Here is a 24351-nt window from a genome sequence, read left to right on the forward strand (position 1 = left end):
TTTCTCAGAGATCGAGTCCTGTGGAGTCCTGAAGATAGTTACTATGTTTTGTTTTTTTTTTTAGTTACTATGTTTTGCCCAAATTTTTGGCTGTTTACTGTGAGCATGTAATTTTGGACAGTTACGTACTCCTACCTGGAACCTGAAGGGCACTGTTGTTTATTTCACTCCTTACTCTTAATTTGTCTTGTTGGATATATCCTTTAGAAATCCTTTCAGAGAGAGTCTGTGGTTGGTAAATTTTCTGAGTTCTTGAATTCTGAAAAGTTCATACTCCTAAAATTTGAGATGGTTTGGTTGTTGGATTTGTAGGTTCAAAGTTCTTTTTCTCTGAACTTAGAATTTGTTATTTGTCTCTCTTTTTTTTTTTTTTTTTTGTATTTTTTAAAAAGATTTTATTTATTTATTCATGAGAGGCACAGAGAAAGAAAGAGAGAGGCAGAGACACAGGCCAAGGGAGAAGCAGGCTCCATGCAGGGAGCCCGATGTAGGACTTGATCCCAGGACTGCAGGATCAAGTCCTGGGCGGAAGGCAGGCGCCAAACTGCTGAGCCACCCAGGCATCCCTGTCTGTTTCCTTTTTTTTTTTTTTTTTTTTTAAGATTTTATTTATTCATGAGAGACACACACACACACAGAGACAGAGACACACAGGCAGAGGGGGAAGCAGGCTCCATGCAGGGAGCCTGAAGTGGGACTCAATCCCAGGTCTCCAGGATCAGGCCCTGGGCTAAATAAAGGTGGCGCTAAACCGCTGAACTACCCAGGCTGCTCATGTTTACTTCTATACAGTGTCACTAATGAGACTTTTTATTATGATCTTTGTTACTTTGTAGGAAACCTATTTCCTGTTTCTCATGATACCAAGTTTTCTCTTTATCTTTGCTTATCTGAAATTTTTGATATGTCCATCCAGTGTGATGGATTAATTTTTAAACTATGCCCAACTTTTAGGTCCTTTTAAATCCAAGGACTTTGTCTTTTTTAACTTCTGAGAAATGCTGTTCTGTTATTTCTTAGAATATTGCTTCTCACCTGTAGGTATTGGAGGTTGGAACTTTTAACCTTGGAGGTTTTAATTTTCCTTCTCTAACTTCCCTAGCTTTGTGCCTTGCTGTGTTTCAAGAGAATGCCTCTCTGTTCTGTCTTTGCTTTCGTTTGCTCTTCACCTGTTCTGTTCTATTGTCTAATCTCACTGATTAGTTTTTTAATTTCTTTGACTGCTGTTTGGTCCCTTTTTTGAGGATATCGTTTATACTTTTGTGTCTTTTTTACTTTTAGTCTTTTATCTGTTTCTTTGGATGTAAATTATTTTTGAGTGAGTTGTGCCTTTTTTAAAGTGGCTCTGACTTTAGTGTTTCTTGATTATATTTTCAACTTTCTATTTGATATTTTTTCTTAGACTACGTAAGAATTGTGTTTTATCTGCTTACCATGAAGAGCTCTGGACTTCTTATCTATTCCATGTTTCAGTCTGGATTGCTCCATTTGATCTATTCATGATTTAAAATGCTTTTTGTTGACATACAATTCATATAACATAAGACTCACCATCTTGAAGTGTATAATATAATAGTTTTAGTATATTCAGAGTTGGGCATCCATTACCATCTAATTCCAGAACTTTTCTGCCACCCAGAATGAAACCCATACCTTATACTAGTTCATCCCAATTCCCCTTTCCTATCAGTTCCCTGGCAACCACTAATCTGCTTTCTGTCTCTGTTGATTTGTTTCTTATAGACATTTATATAACTGGAATCATAAAACATGTGGCCCTTATGTCTGTTTTTAGTTAGCTTAACATTATGTTTTCCAGGTTCGTCTAGGTTGTACTATGTATCAGTACTTCATTCCTCGTTATGATTGAATAGCATTCCACTGTATAGATACAGCTCGTTTTGTTTATCTATTCTTGAGTCACTGGGCATTTGGATTCTTTCTACATTTTGGCTATTGCGAATAACACTGCTTTGAAAATTTGTGTAGTAAGTTTTGTGTGTGGACATATGCTTTAAATTACCTTGTGTATATAGGTAGGAGTGGAATTCCTGGGTTATTTGACAGTTCTAGGTATAACCATGATTGTTAGCATTAATCTCTTTTGAAAAGGAGCTTTTTCTCTTTTCAATGAAAAGTTAAAAGTAGCATTACTCGCATTACTCTTAACTAGCAGGTTGAGTCTCTGGACTTCTGTCTCTTCATTTGTAAATATACATGTATTTAACTAAATGGCTTCTTTGGCCTTCCAGCTCACCCATTTTGAATTTAAGGTTGGACTGGTTTTTTAGGATTTCTTTTTTGTTTGTTTGTTTTTTAGGATTTCATGTTGAACACTTGAGTTTGAGATCTTACTGCTTGAATAATATAGATGGGGAGTTACTGTAATGCATGTTATTAGGAGAATGAGTCAAATATAGTCGAGTTCTTTTGAATGATACACAGTTAAAATGTTGATTGTTTTAGGTTGATGGGGAAGAATTAGATCAGTGAAGGATAGAAATCATCATTGCTGTTTATTTCCTTGCTTAGTGGCCCATAACTGCCTCTGTGCGTTTATACGTGGTTTAATTTCATGATGTTTTTGACTTTTTGGTTAATAAGTAATCTGTGATTCTTTTAATACTAGGAATTTGCAGTCCCTGATTATCGTTCTTCTCATCTTGAAGTCAGCCAGGCATCACAGCTCCTGCAACAGCAGCAGCAACAGCAGCTTCGCAGACGGCCTTCCCTGCTTTCAGAATTTCATCCGGGTTCTGACAGGTAATGGGGTTCTTTTGTGTTTCCATCTAGGATGGAACTTCTCAAGTGTGTGTGTACTTCACAAGTATGCCATTGAATTTAATTTTATAGTTTTATAACCAAGCCATGATGGGTCATTTATCGTTAATAATTTAAGTCTTTTATGTTCGTTGATCTTTTTTTTTTTTAAGATTTTATTTATTTATTCATGAGAGACACACAGATTGAGAGAGAGAGGCAGAGACACAGGCAGAGGGAGAAGCAGGCTCCATGCAGGGAGCCTGACGTGGGACTCGATCCGGGGTCCCCAGGATCACACCCCGGGCTTCAGGAGGCACTAAACCGCTGCGCCACCAGGGCTGCCCTATGTTGGTTGATCTTTTGGAGTACTTATCATAACAGTTAAAAACTCTTAGAACTTGTTTCCCGAGTTCACAGTTCTGCTGTGTAGTAGGAAGTCAGGTAGACATAGGTCCAATCCTGATCAGCTTGTAGCCTTAGTCACGTGTATAAACTGGTGTTCTTAATTTAGGCTGCATGTTAGAACCACCTTGGTTCTTTTTTTTTTTTTTTTTAAGATTTTATTTATTGGGCATTCATGAATGGGGGGGGGGGCAGAGACAGAAGCAGGCTCCGTGTGGGGAGCCCGATAGGGGACCTGATCCCAGGACCTCGGATCACGCCCCAAGCTGAAGGCAAATGCTCAACCACTGAGCCACCCAGGCATCCCGAACCACCTAGGTTTTTAAACTTGTGCCTCAGCCCCATCTCAGATGAATTAAATCAGTTCCTGGGATTGGCCCAGGCATTCGTGTATGTCTAGAGTTTCCTAGTCATTCTCATTTACAGTTAGAGTTGCAAATTACTGATTCAGACTCCTTAAACCTTAGTTTTCTCACTTGTGATAATGAGAATAGTAACGGCAATATCCTCAAAGGATAGTATTAGATCAGGTAACATTGGCCCTGTTCGTGGTAGGCATTCATTTTTCCCAGTGTCTTTACTATCTCTGCTCTCTCTTATCCCATTCTCTTAATCTGAAGCATTTTGAATTATAATAACTACTTTTATTAAATCTCCTTTTCGGCTTTCTTGTTTTAGCAATTTTATAAAGAACCTGATTTTCTATTTTAAAAATATGTTTACTGTTTAGGTTTGAAAAAGATAAAAAGATTGAAATTGGCTGTGTTTAAAATTATTATAAACAATAATTTCTTGGTCAAGGTTGTGGAGAGAATTCAGATCACTCTCCTCCATAATATCTTGCAAATATACAAAAATAGCTCTTTGAAAAAGAGCTAAAAATTACGCCATTTAAAGAAGGAAAGGCTTATAGCCACTGCCATAAACTTGGAAAAGTGGCCTTCAAGATAGGACTTAGAAGAATCTTGCATGACTTGGCCTCCTGGTTCCTACTTCTAGTCTCAAAGAAGCAGTGTTAAAGAAAAAGGGTCAGTAAAATGCTAAGATTTCTTTTTTTTTTTTTAAGATTTTATTTATTTATTCATGAGAGACAGAGAGAGAGGCAGAGACACAGGCAGGCAGAGGGAGAAGCAGGCTCTGTGCAGGGAGCCTGATGTGGGACTCAATCCCAGGACTCCAGGATCACGTCCTGAGCTGAAGGCAGGCTCTAAACCGCTAAGCCACCCAGGGATCCCCAAAGTCCCAAGATTTCTTATAAATACTCCCTAATTTGAGAAAAATATACATGATGAGGGTGTGGTGGTGGTGAATTGTTTGCTTGGCAATCTCTATTGTGCTGTCTTGCAGGAAGGGCAGGCATGGTGAGCTTTTTTCCAAAGTGATGAGCCAAGGCCCTTAGGACTGATTACATGTCTGGCTTGTAGAGTGGGCCAGGATCCTCAACAAAGCCTATCATAGCCCCAGCCAAGTTTTCCTCTCTGCTCCATTCCCCTGTTCCCTCAGGCTGTAGAAAAATATAGAAAGCCAAACCCAGTCCTCTATCTGTAGACAAATGCCCAACAAAAGGAAAACCCACACACACCATTCTACACCAAAGAGAAATTATGGGTAGGGCTGCACATGGGGGTACTTGAGCAGTAGAGTAACAATGCTGTGAACAGGGCAAATATATTCCTGGAAAAGAAAATTAAAGAAAGCAATATAGAGTGTCAAAAACAAAATCCCCTATGTGTAAGAATATGAAAAATGAAGAATGTGTCCTCTAAGTGTTATGTGCTACAGGAGAACTTAAAATTAATAATAAGGTCTTTAAAAATAGTAGAAGGCAACCCAATTAGATAAAATGAAAGATTGGACATTCCAGTGTTACCAAGCTCACCATTATAAATTCAGTACACAGAATAAGTAACAAGGAATGAAACAGGTGTGTCTAAGCATGAGATCCTTGTCCTGCGAGAAAGTCCAGAGATAATCGAGTAGATGTGGAAGAAAAGGATAGACTTTTTTTTTTTTTTTTTTTAAGGATAGACATTAAAGCAATTAGCAAGAAGTTGTTAGGGCACCTGGGCGGCTCAGTTGATTAGGCATCTGCCTTCGGCTCAGGTCATGATGTTAGGGTCCTAGGATCAAGCCCCACATCAGGCTCCTTGTTCCACAGGAAATCGCTTCTCCCTCTGTCTCTCTCTTTCCATTCATGCTGTCTCTTGCTTTCTCTCTCAAATAAATAAAATCTTAAGGAAGAAGTTGGTAAATATGGAGGATAAATTAAAATCATCCAACAATCATAAGAACATGTGTTTCTGAGGTAGAGAACCTGTAAAGGAAAGGAAATAATGTAATTTTAAAAGAACACTTTTTTCTTGGTAAAGTGAAAGAAGAACTCTCTACCTTGATAGGACATACCTTGCTCTAGGAAAACTTGCACAGAATGATCAACATCAAGACAGATCCTGGTTCAGTTATTATTATTATTTTTTTCCTGGTTCAGTTATTAAAGTTCAAAGGTAAGTAAAAGAATCAGGAATTCAGGAAGCAAAGGAAATCCTAGATAGGGAGGAAAAAGTGGCTTCAAACGACTACAAGGATAGAGGATAGCAGAGCAGTATCTACGAAGTTCTGAGAAAAAGACGTTGAGGTCTATGAATGTTATATGCCACTTAAGTCCAAGGAGAAAAGCAAGAATCAAACAGTCTTAGACATGAAAGCACTGATCATCTAAAACTTCTTGAAGAATTTCTAGGTGCTGGAATCCACCTGAAGAATGGAAGCCATGGTAAAAGGACTGTAGTAAGCCACAAATTCCTTTAAGTAAAAAGGCCATCTGAGATACCTAGATGAGTTACAACTGAATGTCAATAGCAAATCTTGACAAAGTAAAAATGATATAACTATGGAATCTAGAGGTATAGAAGGTATTGGGAGAATGTTTAAAGATATGCACTTGAAGAGTATGCCTGGAGTGATTTGGTACTTCTGACATGGAATTCTTTTTTTTTTTGACATGGAATTCTTTTAAGTTAATAAAAAAAATTCCCATCTTAATGCCTTTCATAGTTTTCCTCTTACCCTTAAGGGGGGGAACTAATTTTAGGAACTAATTTCTTATGGTGAAGGAGAATTTACCTGGAGTCCAGCAGTTCTTCCATTTTAAGCTTTATTTCATTTTATTTTTTTCCCTTAATACCTGTATAAAAACAAACCAGGGGATCCCTGGGTGGCTCAGCGGTTTGGCGCCTGCCTTTGGCCCAGGGCGCGATCCTGGAGTCCCGGGATCGAGTTCTGCGTCAGGCTCCCGGCATGGAGCCTGCTTCTCCCTCCTCCTGAATCTCTGCCTCTCTTTCTCTCTATGCCTATCATAAATAAATAAATAAATCTTTTAAAAAAAATAATCTTTAAAAAATATTGTATGTGATTCTTTTTGTTACTTTATTTTTGCCTGTATATCCACCCATCTGTATATAAAAATAAAGTGATGACTGGGAATGGAATTCAACTAATTTTGGCATTGTTTCGGTGTGGTGGGATTTGGGGCAATTTGCTACTTCTGTATTCCTGGAATTTTTTGGTTAAGCAAATCTATATCCTTTTATAAACAGTACTTTTAAAATATAAGAGTCATTTCTGGGTCAGTATCATCAATCATGTTTTCTAGATTTCATTGGAAAAATTAGTCCACATAAGTAGAATATTTGGATATTTAGATTAAAAGATGCAGAATAGTTGAGGTAATTTCATATATTATAAAAGATTCACTGTACTTCAGATAATTGGTTTTTCCCTTGAGCAACAAAAGAAGCCGAATCGTGCTTGTATGTTTGAAAATTTAGGTGAAATAAATTTTGTTTCAAAGAATAGCCTTCCATAGCTAGGCATAAATAAAATCAGTTGATGTAATTCCTAATGATTTTTGTGGACCACTGTTTTTGAATAGCTATGAACGTTATGACATATTCTCCCTACATGAGGGTTTTCTTTTCTTCAAAATTAAAATAATATGGTATAGGTATATTACAGTAAAAAACCCATTTAATAACTTTAATTCATTTAAAGATATTTAAAGATAATATTAGGAGGTCATAGAAATCAGTAAAATATAAGAACTTTTAAGTTTAAAAGTCTACAGAGATTTTTTTTTTTAGTATGAAAATCTGATGTTTATTTTTTTATACCTCATTTATCGATTCATCAGTTGATATTTGAGTTTTCACTTTTTGACTGTTATGAATAATGCTGCTAGGAACATTCACGCACTCATTTTTATGTGACTGTGGATTTTCCTTTCTCTTGGGAATATGCCTAGGAGTAGAATTGCTTTATCATATGATGGTTCTCTGTTTGTTTGCCATTTGAGAAATGACTACACTGTTTCCAAAGTGGCTGTACCCTTCCACTGGTGTTAGTTTTTAAAAGGCAGAAGTGTTCATTTAAAATGAAGATTTCATGCTTAACTCCTCCAGGACTCCAATATAAAATTGCATTTGTTTTTGAAATTTTAAATGTTCAATTATATACTTACTTCTTTATCCATGAGTAGTTGTGTTCTTCTAAAAAGGATGGGCAAGCTGAAATGGGAAATAGCTTGATTTCATTTCTTTTCTTTTCTTTTCTTTTCTTTTCTTTTCTTTTCTTTTCTTTTCTTTTCTTTTCTTTCTTTTCTTCTTTCTTCTTTTTTTTTTTTTTTAGATTTTATTTCTTTATTAGAAAGCACAAGTAGGGGTGTACAGAGGGAGAGGGAGAAACAGATTCCCCCCTGAGCTGGGAGCCCCACAGAGGGCTTGATCCTAGGACCCTGAGACCATGACCTGAGCTGAAGGCAGACACTTAACTGACAGAACCACCCGGGTGCCCTAGCCTGATTTCTTGATGGAAAGAGAGCTTTCTGTACTCAGTGTTTGTCTAATTGTCCTGTATCCTGGCCACCTTATGTTCTCCTTTGGCACTGGGTGTGCTCTTCTTTCTGGCTTTGGTAAATCTTGTAGGCAGAGTCACTAGAGGTACAATGTAATACTTGAAGTTAAGTTTTGTAGGTTGAGGGGACAACTGAGTACTGAAATCCAGCTTGGGCAATTTGTCCAGCCCTGTGTACCAGAGTAGTTGCACACACGGTTTTCTTGCAGGCCAGCCGTGGTCCTGATTATCAGTGCTGTATTGAGGTTCTGGGCCTTTAGCCTCATGCTGGATGCTTGTTTCTGATAGATGAGCTCTGGCTGTTTTGTGGGGGATGAATTTGAGGTGGTTAGACTAGAAGCAGAGGGAACATGTGAGAGACCTGAAAGAGAGAGCATGTGGGCATAAGGTAGGGCGGTGAAAAGAGGTTTGAGATGAAACAGGCTGGAGTCTGTTAGATGAGGCCACCAAGTCCTAGCAGTTGGCAAAGGCGAGAGAGGAGACCTGGATAATTCTTAGGTTTCTAGCTTGGTTCCATTGCCATGACACTGGGATAAAGATCAAGGGAAGAGCAATAAGGTTAAGACAACTTGAGTTTCTTATGAGTTAAGTTTGAGGTACCTGTGAAACATCCAGGTGGAGGTGTATCTAACATTCCTCAGGGGAGGATCCAGGTGGGTACATGTGATCCAGAGAGGGTGGAAAATGAGAAGGGCCAAAGTTTAAGATGAGCCCAGAGGGTCCCTGACATCTAAAAGTACCATGAGGTGGAAGTCTCTGAAGGAGAGAGAGAAAGGAAAATGATTTTGAAATAGTGGTCTTCAAACTTGTTACTTGGATATTTCTCAAAAGAATTTTGAAAAGCTGTATTGTACATTTTTAAGTTGACAACTAAAATTTTTCATATGTCGTAAAAGATGAATATAATTTGTCATATTGAAAGTATTGACATCTGAAAGCAAAACTGCAGCAATACATTTAAAAAATTACCTGATGGAATTGAAATACCATAGTGGTTTGGTACCGTCATCCACTTAAAATGATACTATGCATGAACAAACTTGACTTTAACAGAACTTCTTTTTTTTATTCCTTTTTTCCTTGGAATTCATATGTTCATTCTTTTTCCACAAAATTTATCGTAATGTGATTTGTTTGATTATTTATTTATTGGTCTTCTATTTAACCACAAAAATATGTAAAAGTATCTGTTTCTAAAAGATGATCTGTTTAAAAAACTTCTTTATTGAAATATGGTTGTCATTACAAGATTGATCAAAAAAGCAATCATTTAAGAAAATGAGAAACATTTATCAAATACAAGTAAAATTTCATGGAAACGCATCCATGCTTTAATGAGATAGACAGGGCTGTTTTCAAATTATTACTTATTGACAGAATGAAAGCGGCATGTACTCTATTCTTATTTGTTAGCCTGTTGAAGGTACCAAGAAATCTTATTCACAAAAATAATTTCTTATGAGGCATATATCCTAAATCACTTATTTCTCTAAGATGAAGATGTTATTTAGCAACTTAAGTTCTTCAGTTTTATTGAAGGCAAACATTTGGGAACTGTTAGCTTGCAAAAGGGTTTGTTTCTTTGCAGCCCTGGAGGGATTGACACTTGAGGGACAGTGTCCAGTGTAAGGTCCAAGGAGGGTGAGCTGTAAGCTTTTTGTGTGTGCACAATGAGAGAAGGCCGGCTGTGGAAGAAGCAGAGGGGGAGAGGTGCAGGTTCGTTACCTAGTAGGTCTGTGTAAGTAAAGACAATGTAAGGAATCTCAGGATCTCTGGAAACTGATAATCTTTAAAATGATCTGTGCTCGGATCCTCTGAGGAGAACCATTGTATATGCCCCAGCAGACTTTAGACTATGACAAGCAGGGAAGACAGTGTCCTGGAAACCAAGAGGTGGAAGAGTTTCAGGAAGGAAGGAGTAAGTAAAGGATAAAAAGTAGCAGACAGGTCAGGATATGTCTAAAAATATTCCTTTGCTTTCAGTATTAGGAGGTCATTGCTGACTTTGGTGAGTGACCTCTTGTAATACGATGAAACGATGGGGGATTAAGTCAGAGTCCAGTGAGTTGAGTGAATGGAAAAGACTAACTGGTGAAAAAGTATAAATCATCCTTTCAAGTAGTAGTAACCTTCGGATATAAAATTTGGTATTAGCATTTCAGATCTCTTTATTTTCTAGGCTAATCTTTATTAATAATGTTTCTAAGAATTAATTTGTGGTGTTATTTTTTTATTGTGTTAAAATACATGTAACATAAAGTTACCATTTTAACCATTTTTGAATGCGCCAGTTTAGTGGCATTAAATGCATTTATGTTGTGCAACCAAGCCACTATTTCCGTGACTTTTCATTACCCCAGAGAAAACTCTGTTCCCGTTAGGCAATAATTTTCCCTCCCCCACTTCTCCCAGTCCCTGGTAACCTCTAATCCACTTTCATTTTCAATGAATTTGCCTATTCTAATTATTTCCTATAAATGGAGTCTTACAGTAATTGTCCTTTTGTGTCTGGCTTATTTCACTTAGCATAAATTTTTTTTTTAAAGATTTTATTTATGAGAGAAACACACAGAGAGAGGCAGAGACACAGGCAGAGGGAGAAGCAGGCTCCATGCAGGGAACCCCACGTGGGACTTGATCCCGGGTCTCCAGGATTACACTCTGGGCCGAAGGCGGTGCTAAACCGCTGAGCCACCCGGGCTGCCCTTAGCATAATGTTTTTAAGGTATATCCATATTGTAGCATGTGTCAGAACTTTACTCCTTTTTGTGGCAAAATAATTGTCCACTGGATGTATATACCACATTTTGTTTATCTGGTTGACAAGAGTTGTTTCATTTTGGCTGTTGTGAATAATGTTGCTTTGAACTTTGGTGTACAAGTGTCTGTTTGAGTCCATTTTTAATACCTTTGTATCAGAGTTCCTGTTTTCAGTACTTTAGGACATATGCCTTATATATCCAGGTGGAATTGCTGTGTCATATGGTAATTCTATGTTTAGCTTTTTGAAGAACTGCAAAATTTTTCCAGAGTGGCTGTATAGCTTTACATTCCTAGTGGTAGCACATGGGTTCCAATTTTTCCATATCTTTGTAAACAATTGTTATTCTTCATGCCCCCCCCCCATACCCTGCCTTTTTAAACAATTTAGGCCACTCTATTGGGTATTAAATGGTACCTCATTGTGGTTTTGATTTGTGTTCCCATAATGATGAATGATGTTGAACATTTTTTCATATGTTTGTTGGCCATTTGTATATCTTTGGGTAAACGTCTATTAAATCCTTTGTCCATTTTTCTTTCTTTCTTTTTTTTTTTTTTTTTTGAGGGGGTTATCTTTTTATTGTTCATCGTGGGAAGGAATTCCGTGTATTCTGGATATTAAAAGCTTATGAGCAGGGCCTGGATGGCTCAGTCGGTTAAGCATCTTGCATCAGCTCAGGTCATAATCCCAGGGTCCCTGGGATTGAGCCCCACATTGGACTCCTCTCTCACAGGGGGTCTGCCTTGCCCTCTCCCTCTGCTCCTCGCCCCATTCATGTGCGCTCTCTCTCTCTCAAATAAATAAAATCTTAAAAAAAAAATCTTATCAAATTCATGATTTGCAAATAGCTTCTCCCATTTCTTGTAGATTTTCTTGTCACTCTTGTCACTCTCTGTGTATAAAAGTTTGAAATGTTAAAAAAAAAGTTTGAAATGTTGATGAAGTCCAATTTATCTGTTTTATTTTGGTGGTGGTGGTGGTGTTGCTGCCTGGGCTTTTGGTATGATATACAAGAATTCGTTGTGAGATCCAAGGTCAGGAAGATTTCTCCCTAAGTTTTTTTTGAGGATTTTTTAGTTTTGGGTCTTAACCTTTGAAATCTAAAATCTATTTTGAGTTAATTTTTACAGGTGGTCCAGCCTCTTTATTTTCCATGAGTATATCTAGTTTCCCCAGCACCATATGTTGAAGAGATGGTTCTTTCCTCCCATTGAATAGTCCTGGCACACTTGTTAAAAGTCAACTAATGATAGATGTGAGGGTATATTTCTGGGCTTTCAGTTCTATTCCTTTGGTCTGTATGTCTATCCATATGTCAGTACTACACTCTTGGTTACTGTAGCTTTGTAGTAAGTTTTGAAATGGGGAAGTATGAGTTCTTCTAACTTTGTATTTCTCTTCCCAGATTGTTTTGGCTATTTGGGGTCCTTTGAATTTCCATATGAACTTTATAGTGGGTTTTTGTATTTCTCAAAAAAATGCCACTGGGATTTTGATAGAGATTACATTGAATCTGTAGATAGCTTGAGTACTGTTGTCATCTTAATGGTACTGAGGCTTTTAGTACATAAGCATGAGATATCTTAGTATTTATTTAAGTTTTCCTTAATCTCTTCAGCAATGTTTTGTGGTTTTTAGTGTGTAAGTTTTGGACCTCCTTCTTCAAATTTATTCCTAATTTTTATTCTTTTGGATGCTGTTATAAATAAAATGTTTATTTCATTTTCAGATTGTTCATTGCTGATATATAGATAGATAACTGATTTTTTTTTGTGCGTTGAATTTGTATCCTCCAGTTTTGCTTTATTCATTTATGGCTCTAGATTTTTTTGGTGGATCCTTTAGATTTTTCTACATATGAGATCATGTCATCTCAGTAGAAATACTTTATATCTTCCTTTCAGATTTTTATTTGAAGGCCTTTTATTTCTTTTTCTTGCCAAATGTTCTGACAAGAACTCTGAATACTATATTGAATGCAAGTGGCAAAAGCAGCCATCCTTATCTTTTTCCTAAGGTTTTCTACTCTACTATTTTTTGTGACATCATTGTGACTTGTAAGATAATGGGATTTATGTCTTGAATGAGATTTCAGATTTTTTTTTTTTTTTAGATTTTATTTATTTATTTGAGAGAGAGAAAGAGAGAGTACAAGCAGTGAGGAGAGGCAGAGGGAGAAGGAAAAGCAGATTCCTCCCTGAGCAGGAAGCCTGATGCAGGGCTTGATACTAGAACCCTGGGATCATGATCTGAGCTTTGAAGACAGATGCTTAACTGACTCAGCCACCCAGGCACTCCAGATTTTTGAAATATAATAATATATAATAAATATGTATGTAAAATATAATTATATATAATATATGTTACATATTAAATATCTATTATATAATATATATGAAATATAATAATTTTATAAGCCTGAGGGTTTATTTCATCATTTCTTTTAAAAAGGAGACCCTGGGTAGCTCAGTCAGTTGGGCAGCCGACTCTTGATTCTGGCTTTGGTCATGGTCTTGGGGTTGTGGGATTGAGTCCTACCTCAGGTTTCATGCTGGATGTGGAACCTGCTTGGGATTCTGTCTCTCCCTCTCTCTCTACACACCCTCCCCTACCCTCCTCCTCCCGCCTCTCTCTCAAAAAACAAAACTTAAAAAAAAATTTTAAAAACCCAGTGGTTATCCTTTTCATTGAGAAATGTTTTGTGAAACGTTTGTTTAAAGTCTGGCCACAAAGTAAAATGTTGCTTCTGTAAATACTTTGGTAGGAAAGGGAAAGTGAAATTAATGAACACCCACATGCAGTACTCTGTCCAGTACATCATGTGAAGGAATCAAAGATAGATTCCTGACTTTCAAGACACTTACATACTTGCAGAAACCAGACAGAATACGTATTTTAGGGGTCAGAATTTCAAAGCAGTGTTACATTTCCACTCGAGACTCGTCTTTAAGTCTTAATACCTCACAATTCAAGTCATTTATGTTTCCATTTACAGTTGCTGGAGATTTATTTTTCCTGCTTGTTTTTATTATTGGTACAAAATGATGACTTTTCTGGTTTAGATCATACAAAATTCAATTATAATGGCACAGATTTAGAAATAATATTTTAGGGATATTTCTCAGCAACTTTAAATTTTCTGCAAATTGAAATCTTTTGAATTGCAATTACCTTTACTACCACCGCTCCCATCTCCCCTGAAGAAACTTCTTTCTGTTAGAATTAGACGTTTAATAGCACTTTGTATATATTTTTCTTCCAGGGTAGGGAAGCGAGGCAGGGATTCACTTTAAAAATAAGCATGATTTTTCTCATTTATTTCGAAGTCCAACCAGGCATGTTAGCAGGAAGTTGTACATCATCTTGCAATTTTCAAGTGTTTCTTTTCTTTTTATGTGTTAGGCCTCAAGAAAGGAGAACTGGATATGAACAGTTTCACCCAGGGCCTTCCCCCGTGGATCATGATTCCCTGGAATCCAAGCGACCACGTCTGGAGCAGGTTTCTGATCCCCATTTCCAGCGTGTTAGTGCTGCAGTCTTACCTGTAGTACACACGCTGCCAGAAGGGTTGAGGTCTTCTGCAGATGCTAAGAAGGTAAATATTTGATCTCTTACCCCTGTGGAGTTGTCGGTCTGTAATGTTTATTCAGCCATATTCAGGCACAGCACCTAATAGAAAGTCTGATTATGCCAGGCTCTAAAAGCTAGTGCTATGGGAAAGTAAAAATTTTGTTAAACAAAACTGAAAACCACAAACTTAGTGCTCCAGACTTTTAAAGTCAGTACTTTTGACTTTTTGGTAAATGAAAACAATCTGAGGCCTGCTATAAAGAAAAATTGCTATTGAATAACTCTCAAGCATTTTGTACTGGCTCGCTGGGCTGTAAAAATGTGGTCAGTGGTTTTCAAGACAACTACAGTTTTGTTAAATTTAAATTAAATTTAAAACAATCCCTTTAAATTTAGTTGCAATTATTGTGCTTGTAATTTTTATAGAGAAAATTTTAAAAATAAAAAATACTTAAATGTTTTTCGAATTTAAAAATTTTAAAAATTGTTTCTTTGGAAAACTTGAAAATGCAGAGGAAAAACATTGCCTGAAGTTTTTTTTTTTTTAAATTTACATTTTAGTTAACATGTAGTACAGTATTGGTTTCTGGAATAGAATTCCCTGATTTGTTACTTATATACAACAACAGGTGCTCATCACAAGTACCCTTCTTAATCCCCATTACCCATCTACCCATCCCCCACCCACCTTGCTCCATCAGCCCTCAGTTTGTTCTCTATCCTTAATTATCCCTTATGACTTGTTTCCTGCTCTGCTTTTTTCTTTTTCCCCTTCCCATACTTTCATCTGTTTTCTTTCCTAAATTCCACATATGAGGACAGACCTGTGGTATTTGTCTTTCTCTGACTGACTTATTTCACTTAGCGTAATAAGTTCTAGCTCTATCCACACCAAAGCAAATGGCAAGATTTCATTTTTTGATGGCTGAGTAATATTCCATTATATATACATGCCGCATCTTCTTCTTCTTTTTTTTTTTTTTTTTTAAGGATTTTCTAACGTACTCATTTGAGAGAGAGAGAAAGAGAGTGCCAGCCAGAGTAGAGCAGGGGGAAAGGTCAGAGGGAGAGGGAGGAGCAGACTTCCCGCTGAGTAAGGAGCCTGATACGGGGCTTGATCCCAGGACCCCAGGATCATGACCTGAGCCCAAGGCAGACACTTAACCCTACTGAGCTACCCAGGCATTCCATGCCATATCTTTTTCCATTCATCAATTGAATGGACATTTGGTTTCTCTCCAGAGTTTGACCTGTAGCTCTATTATGTTGGAAAGAACTACTTTATATGTAACTATTTTTTGTGACATTTTAAACAATGTGTATGGTGAATTTATGAGAAGGTTCTATTAAGATCATACCTCTTCTTGTGTTTATTGTTACTTGACTTTTGTGAAATGCATGTTTGTGGATTATGCCTTTATTTTATAGTTGCTTAGTTTATCTTTTTTTTTAAACTGTGTATTTTGCTTATCATTAAATATGCAGATTAGGAAGTACCTGGCACTTAGTAGGTACTGAATAAATACTTGTTTTAGAAATAATAAAGTATTTCCTTGATACTCTTTTAACAGTACAGGGTTAAAACTTTTACTATCCTTGCCTTTCCCCCCTTTTCGATAGCAAATCTTTTTCCCATAATGTTTATTTACCTTTGTGGCTGATGGCTTTTCCAGCATGAGATCAGATAAGTAAGTACTCACACGTTTTCTTCGAGTTTTTATGCAATGAAAAGTGATTTAAAAGATAGGCTCAAGGCAGGATCCCGGGGGCCCCAGGATCGAGTTCCTCATCAGGCTCCCTGCAAGGAGCCTGCTTCTACCTCTGCCTATGTCTCTGCCTTCTCTCTGTGTCTCTTGTGAATAAATAAATAAAGTCTTAAAAAAAAATAGTGAATATAGGGGCACCTGAGGGCTCAGTCAGTTGAGCATTCAACTCCTGATTTTGGCTCATGTCATGATCTCAGGGTCATGAGATCAAGCCCTGAGTCGGGCTCTACACTGAGTGTGGAGCCTGCTTAAGATTCTCTCCCTTCGGGGATTCCTGGGTGGCGCAGCGGTTTGGCGCCTGCCTCTGGCTCAGGGAGCGATCCTGGAGACCCGGGATCGAATCCCACATCGGGCTCCTGGTGCATGGAGCCTGCTTCTCCCTCTGCCTATGTCTCTGCCTCTCTCTCTCTCTCTCTCTCTCTCTCTGTGACTATCATAAATAAATTTAAAAAATTAAAAAAAAAAAAAGATTCTCTCCCTTCCCTCTACCCTTCTACCCCGCCCAATAAATAAATAAAATAGAGTGAATATAGGGGTGCTTGGGTTGCTCAGTTGGTTAAGTGTTGGACTCTTGACCTTAGTTCAGGTCTTGATCTCAGGTTTGGTAGTTAAAGCTTCATGTTGGACAAGGAGCCTACTTAAAAAAGTAAAAGATAGTGAATACGTCTGCAGTTTATTTAAAAAAAAAAAAAGTAGGTGTGTGCATATAGAGAGAATGCAAAAATAGCAAAATGTTAACCAGTGAAGGATAAAGGATAAATGCTTATTCACTATGCTATTCTTTTAACTTTTAGGTAAATTTGAAAATTTGCAAAATAATAGATTAGGTGGGGGAAAAGCTTTTTTGTGATCCACTAGAAATGAGCTCAACTTCTGGGATTTTTGAGGCCTGCCTCACTGTGTGAAATATATGCATTATAACCTGTGGGTTTATAAGAAATGTTTTACAGCCCTAAAAAAAAAATACAGTGAATAAAAGTCTTCTTCCAAGGCTGAAAAAATTGCAATAAATGTTATTTATAGCTGTAGAATATTTTAGCAGAAAGGGATCTTAAAGTCTCATTCATTAAAATGTGACATGTTGGATCAAAGTACATCCACAGTACATCCATTTGATAGTAGAGAAAAAAAATCTGTTCATTTTTCTGTTTGTATGTTTTTTATTTTATTTTATTTTTTAAAAGATTTTATTTATTCATGAGAGACACACACACACAGAGAGGCAGAGACATAGGCAGAGGGAGAAGCAGGCTCCATGCAGGGAGCCTGATGTGGGACTCCATCCCAGGCTTCTAGGGTTGTGCCCTGGGCTGAATGCTGGTGCTAAACTGCTGAGCCACCCAGAGATCCCCATTTTTTGATTTTATATTGAATTGTAGAGTTCACATTTTGGAAATGATTTTTTTCATTTGCCTTTTAAATTTGTTATTACTATCTCGATAAATAGAAAATTGTCTTTATTTTAATCCGTCAGTGTTTTTTTTTTTTTAGATTTTATTTATTTATTCATGAAAGGCACAGAGAGAGGGGCAGAGGCACAGGCAGAGGGAGAAGCAGGCTCCATGCAGGGAGCCTGACATGGGACTCGATCCCAGGACTCCAGGATCACGCCCTGGGCGGAAGGCACGTGCTAAACCGCTGAGCCACCCAGGGGTTCCCCCCCCTTTTTTTTTTTTTTTAAATATCTTTTGCTATTGGCTTTTCTGAGCCTAAGATACATAAATACCCTTTTTTGTTTGTTGGAGGCACCTTGTGATTTGCTAATAAATCTTATGTAAGTATTTGCTGTTATTTGGCTTTTATTGTGATATATGAGGTAGAAATCTCTTTTCTAATATAGCTTGTGTTCCAACACAAGATTATAAACTCCACGAGGGTGAGCATCATATCTGTTTTGTTCACCTCTCTATCTAGTGCTTGTCATTCAAGGAATTGGTTTTTTGATAAATTAACTAGAATGGAGATCAGTGGAAAATATTGCTTTGTAATAGTTCTTAGGGCATGCATCAGATCACCTGAGGAGCATTTTCAAAATCTGCAGAATTGAAATATAATCTGTTTTGCTATTACAGATGTTCTATAACACAAATAAACTCATATGCATATGGTAGGAGAATGTATTCATGTGACATGGAAGTCTTGGTGGTGGTTCATAAGTGATTTTTTTCCTGCGTATTAATATTTTAAAGCTCTCAGGATCAAGCTGTCTCTCATAATCAAAAGAAGTAGCCTTCATGATGTCTGAAGGACCTTAAGAAGATTTGGAAATTAGTGCATTCAAGAACTGCTCTGCTTTTCACTGATTAAGCTAACTAGTGGAGATTCAAGTGTCAAAAAGAAATTGTAAAGATCTTATCTCCTGTTTTTTTTTTTGTTTTTAAAAGTTGATAAAGATGTTGTATCCTTGGATTTTTGGATTTTTAAATTTTGATTAACTGGATTTTTTATTTTGATGAAAAATACTGTTTTCTACTGGAAGCAAATGATTTCAAGGATTTGCATCTTAACAACAGAAGCATGGACAACTGGGTGTAAAGCTAGCAAAGATTGACTGTAGGCTGATTGTAAATGATACCGAAGCTTCAACTATTAGAATTACTCTATTAGAATTGTTACTGTTTTTGTTAATGCTCTACTTACACAGTTGTACAGGTTTTAAGTAATAGCCATAATCCTCTTATCCCTAGAAGTCTTATATTTAGCATATACTGTTACAGAATACGAGATTTTTCAGGAATACACATTTTAGCTGAAATCTCTGTTTCAAGGTATTTTGGAACAAGTATCCAGGTATAGTTATGTGCGTTCTTGGCTAGAACTACTGATTTCTCAGTTACTTAGTTGTTATTTAATATATTTAGGGCTCAATGGTCCTCTGAACTATGCTCACTCTAAGCTTCTCATAGCCTGAAGAAAACTAGTACCTTAATCGAAAATTCATCTGCTTTACAGTATTGCTTATATCTTCACCTTAGACTGGAAATTAATAGACTGTGTGTGTGTGTTTTGGTAGGGTGGTAGATTTTGGGTGGGGGGTGGTTTCATTCTGCTGTAATTCTCTAGGAATTTGGAGGTGGAATGGATGACCTATTTGGCTTAAGAGATCTTATATATGCCATAGTGTGGCAGGCTTAGTTGCCCTTAAAGGGACAGGCCTAGGTGATAGTAGCGACAGAAGTTCCTAGGTCATTACTGTATCTGATTATTGGCCCTTGGAAAGCCTGAAAACTTTTTGTTAGGAACTCTTGGCCATATCATGGCTGTTAAGTTGGGTGGGCATGCAGATTTTACATGGAGTTCATAATTTTCCTAGCCAACCAGTTCAGACCTTTGGAAGAACCATTGTAAGGAACTGGTTAAGAAATTGATATCTTCCTTTGTCATGGTTGCATTATTATTTCCCTAAATATACCTTATAGTCTCACTGGTGTTACACTAAAGCTGTTTGGCTGCTTTAGCCACCTCGTTCTATATAGCTTTTAGGATATTCAAAATAGTGAATGATATATCTGCACTATGAAACTGGTATAAACATCAGTGGGGCATGTCGTGTTGTGTGCATGTATGAGAATTGCTACTATTGGATATCAGAGACATAGCATATATATCTCTGCTATGTTTTAAAATGGACTACTTCAGTTAGAATCTTGACATATACTGGCTATTAGTGAGGAATAAATTATTGATTTTCTCCTCTAAAGGATCCAGCATTTGGAGGCAAACATGAAGCTCCATCCTCTCCAATCTCTGGGCAACCATGTGGAGATGATCAAAATGCTTCACCTTCAAAACTTTCAAAGGAAGAGTTAATACAGAGTATGGATCGTGTAGATCGAGAAATTGCAAAAGTAGAACAGCAGATCCTTAAACTGAAAAAGAAACAAGTAAGTGTCTGATTTCACTGGTATTTTATTGATATTCTAAGAACGTATGTTTTTCTAAAGAAGATAATGTCAAATTTCCCTGGTTTTTCAACTTGATGTAAATAGAATCATGCATTGTATATTCTTTTACTTGTTGTTTTTTTTTTTTTTTTTTTTTTTTTTGGCTCTTAGTTTCCTTAGCTGCATCCACTCATTTCCCCTGCTGTATTGTCTGATTTTATAGATAGCAAAACTTGTTTGTCCATTCTATTTTTGATCTTACTGGATGGGTTGTTTATTGTTTGTTGCTGTTTCATACAAGGGTGCTGTTTTTTGGTTCAAGTGTAAACAGATTTTCTAGGGTACATGCACAGGAATGGCATTGCTTGACTTGAGAGTATGCACATCTTTGAGGGTGTTAGATGATACCATATTTGCTAAAATGGCAGTACCATTTTACATTCCTACTGGCAACATGTAAAAGTTCTGGTTTGTGCATATGCTCATCTTCACCTGATAATTTTTTTTTCAACTGGATGTGAAATAGCTCTCACTGAGGTTTTAATTTGCATTTCCTTTTTTAGGAATGAGAGCTTATTTTCGTTTATTTATGGGTTATTGGTGTTCCTACTGTGGTTTGTTATTTTGCCATTTTCTTAATTTTACTATTTCCTAAAATCTCTTGTCAGTTATGTGTAAGGCAGATATCTCCTAATTTGTGGCTTGTAATTTTGCTTTTTGGGGATGAGAGGAGGGAGGATTTTTAAAAAATATATATGTATTCAAATTAAAAATTCACATACAATAATATTCATCCTTTGAAAGTATACAATTTTCATGGCTTTTAATATATTCATAAAGTTGTGCAACTATCACCACTATGTAATTCCAGAACATTTTTATCACTTCAAAAAGAAACCATAAATCTGTTAGCAATTACTCTCTATTCCCTCTCTCCCTGGTCCCTGGCAGCCACTAGTCTGTTCTGTATCTATGTAGATTTTTATCTGGACGTTTCAGGTAAATAGAATCATATAATATGTGACTTTTTGTGTCTTGCTTCTTTCATTTAGCACATTTTTAAGATTCACCCATATTATATCTTACATCAGCACTTCACTCCCTTTTATGGCTGAATAAAATTCTGCTTCATGGATATTCTGTGTATTGTTCAATCATCAGGTGATAAGCATTTGGGTTGTGTTCACTTTTTGGCTGTTTTTGTTTGTTATGAGAAATGCTGCTATGATATTCATGTACTAGTCTTTTTATGTGGCCATATTTTTTTCAGTTCTCTTGGATATATACCTAGGAGTGAAATTGCTGGGTTGTATGGTAAATCTGTGTTTAAATTTTTGAGAAACTGTGATAATGTTTTTTTTTGTGTGTGTGTGTTACATAATGTGTTTTTTTTTTTTTTAGTTTAATTTACCAACATATAGCATAACACCCAGTGCTCAACCCACCAAGTGCCCCCCTCAGTGCCCATCACCCAGTCACCCCAACCGTCTACCCACCTCCCCTTCCACTAACCCTTGTTCATTTCCCAGAGTTAGGTGTCTCTCATGCTTTGTTACCCTCACTGATATTTTCACTCATTTTCTCTCTTTTTTTTCCCTTTATTCCCTTTCACTAATTTTTATATTCCCCAAATGAATGAGACCATATATGTTTGTCCTTTTCCGATTGACTTATTTCACTCAGCATAATACCCTCCAGGTCCCTCCACGTCAAGGCAAATGGTGGGTATTTGTCGTTTCTAATGGCTGAGTAATATTCCATTGTATACATATACCACATCTTTATCCATTCATCTTTTGATGGACACCGAGGCTCCTTCCACAGTTTGGCTATTGTGGACATTGCTGCTATAAACATTGGGGTGCAGGTGTCCCGGCGAAACTGTGATAATGTTGACCATAGTGGCTGCACCATTTTACACTCCACCAGCAGTGTGTGAGGAAGGGTTCCACTTTCTGTATTTCTTTGTCAACATTTTTTTTTTTTTGATAGCCATACTAGTAAATGTGAAGCAGAATCTCATTGTGATTTTGATTTTAATTTCCCTAATGTTTAAAGGTGAATGTCTTTTCATGTGCTTGTTGGCCTTTTGTATCTTTTCTTTACAGAAATATCCAGATTCTGGCCTCATTTTTTAGCTGGATTATTTGTCTTTTTAAGGCTGAATAGTAAGAGTTCTTTATGTATTCTGGACACTCAGACATGTGATTTGCAGATATTTTCTCTCATTCTGTGAGTTGTCTTTTTACTTTCCTGATAGTACCCATTTGTGTACAAAAGGTTTTTTCCCCTCTTGATTCATGTAAGTATTTATTGAGCAACTAGGGTGATACAAAGGTAATTAAAACATGATCAAAGAGGTGAGTCATATGCACAAATAACAGAGCAAAGTATAAGGTTCACTGGATCACAGCAGTCAGATGAAAGTGCTTTGGGAAATCAGAAGAGAGATTGCTTCCAGCCTGGAAGGGGGGTGTGGGTGGGTGGCAAACCAGGAACAGGGATTGAAATTAAAATAGAAGACTTTCGTCTAGATTGTTGATTTTCAGTATGGACTATATTTGTCTCTCTTTTTCCTCTCCCCATCTTTGGGCTTAATTTACCAGGACCGTTCAGCGTGCTTTTTCTAGACTTGCTTGCATTTTTGCTTTAATGTCTTCTACAGAAATAGATATGTTTGCTGTTTTAGGACTCTTCTTCTTCTTCTTCTTCTTCTTCTTCTTCTTCTTCTTCTTCTTCTTCTTCTTCTTCTTCTTCTTCTTCTTCTTTCTTCTTCTTTTTCTTCTTCTCCTCCTCCTCCTCCTCCTCCCCCCCTTCCCCTTCTCCTCCCCCCTTCCCCCCCCTCCTCCTCCCCCCCCTCTTTAAAATAATGATTTGTGACCTTTTGATCTTGGAATTAATGGTTTTGAGTCTTTTCCATTCTGGTTTGATGTGTGTGAGTGTGTGTGACTGTGTGTGTGTGTGCCTTTTTGGCTGGAGTATTGAGGATCAGTTTCTTTACTGGAGCTTTTTTCTCAGCTTCCTCATCCTTATCAGCCAGTTTCACTTTTTTTTTTTTTAAGATTTATTTATTTATGATAGACACAGAGAGAGAGAGAAAGGCAGAGACACAGGCAGAAGGAGAAGCAGGCTCCATGCCGGGAGCCCGATGCGGGACTTGATCCTGGGACCCCAGAATCGCGCCCTGGGCCAAAGGCAGGCGCCAAACCGCTGAGCCACCCAGGGATCCCCCTAGTTTCACTTTTTTTAATGTGGAAACTTGCTGTCACAGGGGACGATCACTTTCCAGATATGCTGTGGAGTTTCACACCTTTACCTTCTGACTTTTCATTCTCCACCACAGCTGCTAGGTGCTGTCCACATGTACAGGGCCTGAACCACATTTAAATCACAGGTGGTGTTATTTCAAAGCCCCCAAGGGAAACCATTGCTATACAGATGTTTTCAAAATTGCCAATGTTAACTTAAGTTGGACTGCCTTTATAATTCATTGCCTCTGCTTTAACAGTATGCAATTTATCTTTGGCATCAGTCCCCAGACTGACCATTCTTAAAGGTAACTGGTGCTCATTTTCATCATTATCCACTTTACACTGATACTCTTTGACCTTTGTTGGCCTCACAGCTGAAAAGATATTTCTGGGGCCTCATGGGGCTCATTTCCTATAGTCCACTGAATCTTCTGTGGGGTAGGAGTCTTGTGTGGGAGAGAGGGCAGCCTGAGAGAAAAGACTCCCGTTATAGAGAACAGCCGTGTAGGACTGAATCACACCAGGGCCAAAAGTTTTTAATAGTGATGAAGCACGGTTTATATTCTTTCATTACTTGAGATTTTGGTGTCATATCCGAGAAACTATTGCATAATCTAAGGCCACAAAGATTTATTCCTATGTTGTTTTTTTTTAAAGATTGATTGATGACACACAGAGAGGCAGAGACACAGGCAGAGGGAGAAGCCAGGCTCCCTGTAAGGAGCCTGATATGGGACCTGATCCCTGATCCCTGATTCCGGGATCATGCCCTGAGCTGAAGGCAGATGCTCAACCGCTGAGCCACCCAGGCATCCCTATTCCTTTGTTTTCTTCTGTAAATTTTATTGTTTTAACTCTTAGATTTAGGTCTTTGAGCCTAAATTTGTTATTTGGTCAACAGAATTTGTTTAGATCTTATACGAGACAACCCTGGGATCATTAAAATAGTTGATTATATTTTCCTTTTAAAAGCTTCATAGTTTTGGGGTGCCTGGGTAGCTCAGTCAGCTGGGCATCTGACTTTTTGTTTTTTTAAAGATCTT

The 24351-nt window shown here is 37.3% G+C and overlaps 1 protein-coding gene across 13 annotated transcripts in view; it reads left to right on the plus strand.

The window, feature by feature from the left end:
• The window catches only part of NCOR1 (nuclear receptor corepressor 1), a 148847-nt gene that overhangs the window by 26607 nt on the left and 97889 nt on the right, over positions 1-24351 (plus strand). For all 13 annotated transcript variants that reach the window (XM_038537000.1, XM_038537008.1, XM_038537003.1 and 10 more), the window contains exons 3-5: positions 2630-2763; positions 14240-14432; positions 19875-20057. In XM_038537000.1, the coding sequence (XP_038392928.1) occupies positions 2630-2763; positions 14240-14432; positions 19875-20057 (510 nt within the window). The remainder of the gene's footprint in view (positions 1-2629; positions 2764-14239; positions 14433-19874; positions 20058-24351) is intronic.

This window comes from Canis lupus, chromosome 5, assembly GCF_011100685.1.
Source record: "Canis lupus familiaris isolate Mischka breed German Shepherd chromosome 5, alternate assembly UU_Cfam_GSD_1.0, whole genome shotgun sequence".
Lineage (NCBI taxonomy): Eukaryota > Metazoa > Chordata > Mammalia > Carnivora > Canidae > Canis > Canis lupus.